General features: G+C 38.8%; 1 protein-coding gene across 2 annotated transcripts; it reads right to left on the bottom strand.

Annotated features, from left to right (window-relative positions):
- Window positions 1–2: 2 nt before the first annotated feature.
- Window positions 3–10,364, bottom strand: LOC113013161 (putative pleckstrin homology domain-containing family N member 1). 2 transcript variants are annotated; one of them, XM_080294249.1, is made up of 12 exons: window positions 10,045–10,364; window positions 9,464–9,626; window positions 7,250–7,355; window positions 6,520–6,666; window positions 6,177–6,263; window positions 5,047–5,134; window positions 4,819–4,955; window positions 4,583–4,729; window positions 2,457–2,543; window positions 1,942–2,017; window positions 1,754–1,830; window positions 3–517 (listed from the first exon to the last, which is right to left on the bottom strand). In XM_080294249.1, the coding sequence occupies exons 2-12, from the start codon at window positions 9,556–9,558 to the stop codon at window positions 386–388; spliced, it is 1,179 nt and encodes a 392-aa protein (XP_080150375.1). In that variant the 5' UTR covers window positions 9,559–9,626; window positions 10,045–10,364; the 3' UTR covers window positions 3–385. The 2 variants fall into 2 exon arrangements, with proteins under 2 accessions (XP_080150375.1, XP_026009630.1); XM_026153845.2 differs by lacking the exon at window positions 10,045–10,364 and having other exon boundaries at window positions 9,464–10,033.
- Between the last annotated feature and the right edge of the window lie 21 nt (window positions 10,365–10,385).

Raw genomic sequence — 10,385 nt, 5'->3', positions numbered from 1 at the left:
TGTTGTTTGGAATTAAACTTTTTTAAATAGTTTATTTTGAAAAGGTAAAACAAAGCTACATACAGGTATTTACAGTTTATTCACCCCTAAGTTTAAGCTATTTTTGAGACTCTACAGTTTCTACATCTAACATTTCTTCAGGTCTGATCTGCTCTGAAACTGGGTCAAGGACTAGTTTACGCTCGAACATGAATACTGGCTTTAAGTGCTGTGTTCTGTCTGTTCACAGTGACAAAATCAACCAAATATATCAAAGATTAGAACGAGAAGTCTTCACTGCTCTGCCTCCATGTTGTGGCACATACGAGACATATGTACAAATTATCTACATGTTTCAAATTTATGATTACAGTGACGTTTGAGGCTCTTCCTCCCGTCTGAGGAATCAGCCGCGTCCATTGATGTGATATGGGTCGGCTGCTAGCATTGGTTCCTGGGACTCCTTCCTGTTCCTCTGCAGCTTTGGCATTATCGGAGGTGGCGGTTGACTCACAGTAACATGGTTGCTTCTGTCTGGCTGCAAATTAAAAAGAAAATCTTGTTTATGCAAATATGCCGCACGGTTAAAGCACCACACGTCATGTTCTGCATGACAAGCAGTTTTTCTTGCATCTAGAAAAACAACGGACTTTAAAAAGCCTGTGCTTAAGGAGTGTCCAAATAAACATTTTTTATATCTTCTGCTTTCAGAGTTGCTGAATATAGCTGCATGAATGTGCTTTTAATCTCAAACAAGTTCATACAAGTTGATTTTCATACCAAACTAAAACAAGTGACTACCACACATAAGCCTAAACTATGCAGAAATGTGATCGGTCAGTTCATAGAAAGTTTTCTTCTAGAAAGTATTTTATTATGCAGCTACTTTACAACTGCTAAGGAAACGTACCGTTTAATGCCACAATTTTCTTGAATGTTTATGTCCTCCTGCTCTTGGCAAACCATTTAGGCCAAAAAAACTCTTTGTTGGTCACTTCATTAGATATACATGTTCAACTGCTTGTTAACACACATATCTAATCAGCAAATCACCTTTAGGCATGTGGACATGTTCAAGATGACTTGCAAACTAAACATCAGAATGGGGAATAAAGGTGATTTAAACTGGATTTTCCATTATAACCATCTCGAGGGATTATAGAGAATGATCCTAGAAGGAGAAAATGTCTTTGATGCCAAAGGCCAGCGCAGACCGGCCAGACTGCTTCAAGCATGGAAATAACCACTAGTTACAACCGATGTATGCAGAAGACCATCTCTGAAAGCAGCAGCAGAAGACCGCAACAGGTGCCACTCGTGTCGACTAAGAAAAGAAAAACGAGGCTACATTTCACAAGTTGTGCCTTCTATTGTCCACAGTTGTGCAAATGTGTGATGCTATAATGTTAACATGGAACAAAATCTCCGACGAATGTTTCCATCACTCTGTTGAATTTATGCCATGAAGAACTAGCAAGGTGTACCCAATGAAGTGTCCGGTGAATGAGTATTGCTGGCTGATAAAGTGTTACATGGCAGTTTTTTAAATTAATTTGCAGAAAAGTATTTTTAAAATTTCTTTATTTTTCACTCATTTAAATAAAAAGCACATAATAATGTTTAAAATTAAACCTACACAATCTGGCTGCAAACGATCACCTTCCCTGTGACTCCCTCATCTCTCCTGACCTGTTTAGCCTCTTTCACTGTTACAGCCCATACATTATTCTTTAATGGTTCATTAAACATGTATAATCATACAATCATGTCTAACCTGTTGTAACTGAAAAATCCAGTTCTGATAATCCTCCATGCAGGTACAAGAGACCTGCAGCGGCTCCACCAGTTCACCTAAATCCAAACAAAAACAGTGATTATATGAAATGAATCACATATTTATTTTTGCCCTTCCAACGCTGCATTTAACTAAAAATACAAAGATACCACGTGTGTAGAGTGTACCTATCAGTTCAAACTCCAGCCGTCCAGGCAAGGCTGACCTCTCAACTGCTTTGACACTTTGTCGGGGCAACCTTCCCTGTTAGAATGACAGAAAAGACAAGTTGTTTTCTAGATGCTGCTTTAAAGGTTTTAACAACAGGTGAGCTGGGCTTCTGTCCTTAAAGACAGATAACCATATAAACAACATCTCCTCTCACATCATACGCAGTCGAAAGTCTAAAAGCTCAGGCAGAAACTAAACATGTAGAGCAGTCTGAAGCCTGAGCATCCACTTCTCTAACAGTGTATATATAAATACGAGCGAAAATGAAGAAAGAATAGTTAGTTCATCATTTTGGAAATAATTTTCTACTACAAAGATACTGAATGATGAAGGCAGAAAGTTTGAACTACCATGTTACCTACCAAAATAACAAGGAACATGTCATAATTACTGGGACACTGGGAAGTTTTGCTGTCACAGCAGCAGAAAAGGTGTTATTATGGATTTTTCCCACAGAGTAATTTTGCAGTACCTCATATCTTATAGTCAGGCGCTTGTTGTCAACAGATAGAAGCACGATGTCTTGAGGGAAGAGAACCATCAGTCTTTCTTGGAGACCCTAAAAGAACAAAGCCAGCATGCCTTGGTTACTGTATGTGAGCATACTCACATTTCCTGTTATACCGTGTTATCAAAGGAGCTTGCAAAGAAAAGCATCTGGACTTCTTTAAGTTGCTTGAAGACGTTTCACCTCTCATCCGAGAAGCTTCTTCAGTTCTAAAGTCAACTGGTGGAGAGTCCCAGATTTAAACCTAAAGAAGTCCAGACATTTTTCTTTGCAAGCTCCTTTGACTACCATGACCTGGATGACTGAGAACCTTCACAGACATATACCGTGTTATATTTCCAATTTAAAGGACGATCACATTAATTTTTTCTAGGATTTTTATCCGCTTTTGTTGTCTTTTGAAAAGACTTTTTGTGCATTGAGCAGCTTTATGGAAATTCTTGCACATGTTCATTTGAGATAATCTGAACAAAGAACAACACTAATCTGAATCTCACTTCTGCCCATGACAGGGACAGAGAAGTGACTTGTTGAAGATACCCTGAACTTCTCTGTCAGTAAGTGCAGCTGTTTTTGCCGCTGTAAGCCTCTGTGATCTGGGGTTATCTCTGTCTATGTTACCTGCTGTTTATGCTGCTGATAGCCACTGTTAGTGGCTGTTAGTCTCTGTTATCTGGGATTAATCTATGTTAGTTGCTGTTAGCTGATGTTAGTCTCTGCTACCTACTGTTTAGCTTCTGTTAGCCACAGTTAGCAGCTGTTAGCTGGCTTTCGAGATACTTTTTTGAAGTAGATCTAACTCGGACACTTGTGAATAAACTCTCATATGATGTGAATGAGAATGTATATCAACCTGTTTATCTGAAGAAAACTGTGTTTTTTCTTTTTGTTTGTTTTTAGAACACTCCACCCTAACATTAGCTGACATAATGTTAGCTTATAACCAGCTGTTGTTGTTGTTGTTTAGCCGGCCTGTTGGCAGCTGTCTGGAGGGCAGGGTCATATGTCTAATCTGCTGGAAATAAATAATTGAGAAAATATCATGAATAAATAAGCATATTTAAGTTTTTGTGTGTTAAAACACCCATATTTTGGTTCAAGAGATGATGCTTGATTTGATGATGTAGAGAATGACGTTTTATCCAGACGCCGGTCACATTCTTTATGATAAAACACAGCTATGATCTGTCATATGGTGAGTCTGCATTCGTATGCCTATGAGTTTTAACATGTCCTACGCAGGTGGCTGGTCTCTAGTCATATATAAAACGCAGTTATGCGGAATAGCGATGTCTATCTCAACAACTGTATTCAAGATGGTGGGAGGACTGTATTTTTAATTGGATTAATTCTAAGTTTATGAGATTGCATTAAGTTGTTGGAAGATCGAATTACACACGTATCAATGTATATTTATGAGAACTCATAGCTGAAAAGAGTGAAAACTGCTACATGGTGATAGAGAACAAGGTTGCACATCCTTTTTCTTAGGAGCTGAGGGGAAATATGTGCTCTTGTCAATTATGGTTCAACTTGCATCATGTGGTAAATGTAGAAGGAAAGAGTACTGAAAATAGGGTCTTTACACTTTTCTGAGGCCTTTAAGAAGTCAGAAGAAAATGTCTTTCCATGCTGAAAGACAGCATGTATACATCATGTTCATTGCATTCATACAATATATGAATGCAATGAACATGATTTTAACAAGACTTTCCAGTTGTGGTTTGTCATAAGTTAGTTGCACAATGTTAATGTCATAGTTACCCAATCCTTTTTTACTGTGAATGAGAACTCAGAGCAGTCTTATTATTAATTTGCAAGCAATTTTTTTGGTTCCCTATGATGGCTTCATCATTTCCCCAAAGACTATTTTATAATTCTAATAAAACAAGATAATTTTTATTAGGATTTAAAAAAGAAGTCAAGTTTCTATTTAATGATCTAAATGGAAATTGCCTACCGTCTAATTTTGGTGATTTTTGTGCCCGCCAAACAGTTGATCATCTTTAGTTTAATATGTCAACACACAAAAAATGTTTTAAAAATATGTTACAGAAAACTTTCAGAGGACGTTGAAGAGTATTTACTACCTGTCTCTGTGTGTTGATGATGTGGACAATAGATACGTAGCTCGGCTGACCCATGTGCTGTATGGGCGAGCCCTCCCATTGCCATATTGGAGCTTGTAGTAAGTATTTTTTCAGTTCTTCTCTTTTCCAGTTCTCATCACACGGTAACTAGAAGAGAAATATGTGCACAGTGTATTTTACTGACATGTAACTACAATACTTTGGTAACCAGATGCAGTGCAACAGTTAGTCAGTACTAGATAGGAGAGAGCGCAGTGGGAGGGACTCATGGGTTGGATCATGGCCTTGTATCTCCTGTCTTCTGCGTGCTGCATCCATTTCTGTAGGTCTGCCGCACTGGCACACGTGAACACCTTGGAGTCCATCACTGGACCTGGATAGAAGAGGGAACAGCATAAACCATGCTTAGTTTTTCACACTGCTTTGCACGTCTTAGTGGAACTCTGTAATTTCCACGGACTCACTGCTGATTTCAAACATGTGTGGCGAATGTGACGCGTCCAAGTCCAGAGAGACAACTTGGAAGGAAAGTCCAGAAAGGGGAAGAATGCCCTGCAAGATAAACGAAGACAAACTTAAAGAAATGAATAACACCGACGATTAGATTCCTGTATTAAGATTGCAGTGCAGAAATTGCCTGACAACAAAAACCCAACATTTAAGAATTTAGGACATTGATCCCTAAAAGTTCCTGCAGATTTATTGTGTTTCTACACTTTCAAAACATAATTCACCCTACAAAGTTTGGAGATTTTCATCAAAAAAAAGTGAAAGGTGTTTGGGAAGGCGGCAGGCACAGTGGATCTGAATAGCTGCATTATAGACGTTTGACAGTATATTTGGGGTTTGACCCATAGCTGGAAATAAAAACTTAAATCATTCTATTTTCACCTTTTGCAACTTGGAAGTAAAATTCTAACCTGTTTGAATGCAGCTTGATGCAGGGTATTATGACCAGGGTCTTAAGTTACAGTATACAGTTTTCTGATCACAAGAGACAATTTAATAAGTTAATGAATTAATTTTTCATTATTAATAAAGCCAATGTGTGAAAAAAGGCATGTGCATGTACAACACAAGGATCTAAAGAGCCTTCCATTAGGTGACCTCAGTAGCCTGGGAGGGGTAAGGTTTCACAGTGGCTTCAGCAGTGGTAATGTCCCATGCCTTTTCCCAAACCTTGGTTCATGTGATGACGTAAAAGGCTAGTACTGGGTCAACGACCCCCTCATAAGGAACAACCCCCACTAGAATTTAAATACACATGCATGTAGTGTATGATCACACTTTTAAGCTGATATCATGTTTAAAAGGTTTGTTGTTTATGTCGACCAGTTTGGCTTGGGGTCCTCATAGAATGAGTTAAAAATGCTCTGTTGTAGCTGTTTTCTGCAGGGCACAAATGACAGCCCGTGATTTAATTTCCAACCCCCCGCAGCTTTATTATTAACACCCACTTTTAGTTTTATGTTACACTACACTAATCCAATAAAGGTTTTCACTTCTGTGAAAAAATATGTTTACTTCAGTTTTCCAGTGATCGTCTGCTAACATAGCATTTCTAACCACACGTCTTAAAAAGTATAAAGAATACCTCATAAACAAAGTCTTGCCGAGAGTGGTCCAGAGAAAGGATGAGTAGGTGGAAAGAGAACAAAACCAGGAAGTGTTCTTGGGTTTCCTGCAGAGGCACAATTCACAGGATTTAATCATTTTCACTGCTTTTTTAAAAGGGCCACATAAACACATGTGTGGGTGCTAAGTGACTTGTTTATGATATTTAACTAATTTATAACTAATTAAACTAATTTAAATGTGATTTTTCTTATTGCAGCAATTTTTTTCATTTTATTTTGTTGCTCATTTTAGTTTAGTCTAAATCCAAGGACTGTCTCACACATTAAATTTCTCACTCCTTTTGTGTGTTACCATATTACCTGTGTGTAGCTGATGTAGAGAGACACCAGTGAGGAGTGGATGATCTCTCCATACATGTGGGCAGCTTGGCCCTCCCAGCCCCTGATTGGCTGTTGGGAGTATATCCTTTGGTGGAGCTCATCTCTGCTCTTTCCCCACAGCACCACCTAGAGACACAAAAATATATCACCCCATGTCTGTGGCTCATTTCATGTGTCTTATTTTTGTCTGTCTTTGACAGCAGTGTTAAAAGATGCAAGGTTTTCTCTTAAATAGAGAGAATTAAAAAAAAAATTCTAGTGGGTGGCCATTTCCCCCTTCCCACTATCTCGTATCACTGTATTTATTTATAGTCAGTATTAACACATGCATTACACAGCAAACCTGAATGTATTTCACCATTGCAAGGCTTGAATCACTGTCTTTAGGCAAACTTTGTGTGTGTCTTTAGGGAACAAATACAGAGGTAAAGTGTAAGAGTTGAATCAAGTCTGAGAACAAAGCTGTGTCTAGTAATGTTTCCTCTCTTGTATATTTCCTGTAAAGTTTGAATCACACCAAAGGGGAATGCAGAATATGTCACCGTTGCATTGGAAATTCCTACAGCGCACGAGGTCTCGTCTCACCCCGGCTGAGCACTACAAGTGTTAATTCAGACTCAACCACACAGCATGCTCTGACCTTGAAAAGTGCACGATCAAAGTGTCAAGATGTTTATTTGTCAAGTACACAGCACACACACATAGCAACCTCTTGTTCCAGGTGTGGTATTGAAGGTCTGCGTGGTGGCTGGGGCTGCTCGTCTCTGCTGTTCCTCACAGACAGCTGAAGTCTGGTTTCTCCCAGGCTCCACACACTGAAAACAAACACGCACTCTTGCTCAGTGAAGGTACAAACACTTTAATGCATTAGTCATAACTGTACTGACAATTAGCATACATGCCAAAATGGTTGATTTTTGAGTATAGTCATGCAGAGCTGAAAGGAAGTAGATATGATTTCATATTATTGTTTGAGAAGTAAGTTAAATTTTGACTTTGGACCATTCACATTTTAAAATAATTCTAATTTATCTAATACTGGGCCATGAAACAATTGAACAATTTGTGCCTGTTATGGCCATAAGAGGGTTATCCTCTCTCTTAGAGCAGGCTGACTACTTGTATTTGTAGGGAAATAATAATAGGTCCTTGTAATTGAAATATACAATAGTTTTTAAGAACATTGTAAAATGGCTAAGCACAAGCATTGTCCACATTGCCAGAAATTTAAATCAATGTATAAATATATGTTTGATAGATTGATTGAGGGGGAGCATTAAGCTACAAGAGGTGTTTTCAGTATAGATATTTTTGTATGTTTTACATAATGTTGTTATATAATGTATTAAACCTACCCAGGAACTAGCTAACTATATGACTGAGCTATAAATGTGTGATAGGGTCGGAGTTCATAAGTGTTGGTTCCTCCTGCTCATTTTTGAGCACTAGAGGACTTTATTTTTCTTCATGTATATGCTCTATTTAGTTCTATTTTGTATATATGACCACATGCTTGAAAACCGTCAATCAATCAAAACTCATTTTCTGAGAAAGATATCAAATGACTGAGGCAGGTGGTATAACCATATATAACATATAACCACATAATGCTGGCCTGGTATGGCCACAGTATAGACACCTTCTAAAGGCTGTTTCCGGCAGGATGACATGCCATAACACAAAGTTTAAACAGGTTTCGTGAACACAACAATGACTTCACACACAGTTCAACTTCACATTTTATATTATGATTGTGTAATATAATTACTGAGTGCATTCAAGAAGCCATGTAAATAAACCTGGAACTCTGAAACAACACAAAAACAATCATGGCTGGGGAAATAAAGTCAAGTTTAATAATAAACGGACTTGAAGTTGTTATTACTGTTAGATATTTACTGATCTAACTCATCTGGTGATTAAACGTTATAGCTGTTTTTGTTATTATCATACTAGTGACGGCACTAGTTAAGCCGGTTCTCCTGAAATTGCATTATTTTCTTGTATATAAACAAGGTCAGCATCAGTATACTGAGCCAGTCAGTAGCTAGCAAGCGCACATTCTAAGACATCTTTGAAACACACACTTTTGTGTGTGTTATGAAATACAAACATAAGTGGCTTGCCTGATAAGCAGTTATAATTAAAGAGCTACACATAAGGAGCAGAAGCTCCTGCAGTGATTAGCTTCTGCTAATCCCCCAGCCTTTGAATGAGAGGGGATTTGTCCCGCCCTTACTCTGTATTAAACCCCTCCATGCTTCAACCATTGTCTTATAGTAATCTGCTAATCACATCAGTGCAGCATCACTGAGCACCCAAGTTCATGTTGAGTAAATAGGAGCCAATTAGCTCTCCTGTCTTGTGTCTCCATGAGGTGCTGATGGGCAGAAATCGAACGCGTGTCATTGGTTGTTCTGCAGTTTTTGTTTTCTTTTTCTTGTTGGATTTAAATCTAGTTTTAAAGTTTAAAGTGCTCTGTGTGACAACACATCCTGTTACTGTAAAGCCAAGCATGTAGTGTGTGGTATATCCTGTACATGATAACACTGAATATGCTGCAGTGCTGAAAAGGATTATGCTTGCGTTTTACATTATCACCTTAAAAATGTCAAGAATGAAATGCCACAGAAAACCGCATGTGTTGAAAGAGAAGCAGCTCTCTTTTCACTTTACAGCCTGCCACCGCTTCCTCCAAAACACAGAAAAACCACATTTAAAGTGACTGTAGAGATACACTCAAAAAAATACTGAGTGAAATTCACACGTTGCCGTTCTGTTAACTGTTATTTATATATTTATATATATATATTTATATAGTTAACTTTTTGTTGCAGGATCAAAATACAGTGAAATAAAATTGTTTGTTTTATTTTTTGAACAGCTCCTAGCTTCAAACACTAATCTTGCATTTGTGTCTTACCCTAAATTGTCTCCAGAGAGTTCCAGGAGCTCAATCTCATCAGGGCCCACCTCGTCCACTCCAGTATGCCTCTGGGTCACACTGCAGCATCCCATGACGGAGAAGGAGTCTGTCCCTCTTTACCTCGTCTCAGCTTCTGTTCCACACACTGAGCACCATCTGTCTAGACAATCATCCAAACAGTTTGTGCGTGCCTCATTAAAACCAAAGAGATAGCAAAAAAATGGGGGGGTGGGTTTAGAAGAGGATATTGTGCACAGGAGCAGGGGATGAGGAGGCGGTCTGCTGCTAAGCTCTAGTTCCCCCTTTTTGCCAGCATTCAGTGTGTATTTCCACAGAGCCCCGAAAAAAAAAAGCTTTTGAAGAGGAATTGAAGACAAAAGTGGCAGGTTTTTGTTGAATCGCAGCGTAGTAGTTGTTCCTTCCTTCCTGTCAGTTGGCCGTCGGCAGATGACTGAGCAGCTTCCTATTTTACACTCTGAACTTACGCTGGGAACCTGCTGATGTATCAGCATGATAAATAAAAACTGTTTTGTCACAAAAAGACGAGCCGACCAGATGAAGGTCAAAAACTATCATACCTCCTGAAGTTGATAAGACAAGCTCCCTCCTTGTTGTGAAACGTGTGGAAGCAGTTATCTTATTGGGAAAGATGGGGCCATGCCTGTCTAGTTTACATGCGCTGAACTTGACTCTGAGTAGCCAAGAGAGATAATTATGAGTTATGACACAGAGAGGTAAAGGGCTGCAGTCAAAACAAGCTACAACAACTGTAGAGTGGAGCCTTGCGTTGATCTTCCTGGTTAAAGTTGCAGTAAGGTGGTGGGAGGGTTTGCACACAATCACGTCTGAGTGACTTTCCACAGATCAGAAGCTGCTCTGCTGATGCAACTTCATGTCAGATGACTCACTGATGCATTTT

Source organism: Astatotilapia calliptera, chromosome 20 (assembly GCF_964374335.1).
Source record: "Astatotilapia calliptera chromosome 20, fAstCal68.1, whole genome shotgun sequence".
Taxonomy (NCBI): domain Eukaryota; kingdom Metazoa; phylum Chordata; class Actinopteri; order Cichliformes; family Cichlidae; genus Astatotilapia; species Astatotilapia calliptera.
This window is presented reverse-complemented; position numbering and strand designations above follow the sequence as displayed.

Bases quoted from the DNA above. Each gene is read 5' to 3' on its own strand.
- LOC113013161 (XM_080294249.1), bottom strand. From the start codon at position 9,558: ATGGGATGCTGCAGTGTGACCCAGAGGCATACTGGAGTGGACGAGGTG. The intron at 4,730-4,818 runs GTACTGACTAAC...TTTCTCTTCTAG, and splicing joins ACTGCGCTCTCTCCTATCTA to TTACCGTGTGATGAGAACTG. The intron at 2,018-2,456 runs GTACTGCAAAAT...TCATTCTAACAG, and splicing joins GCCTGACTATAAGATATGAG to GGAAGGTTGCCCCGACAAAG.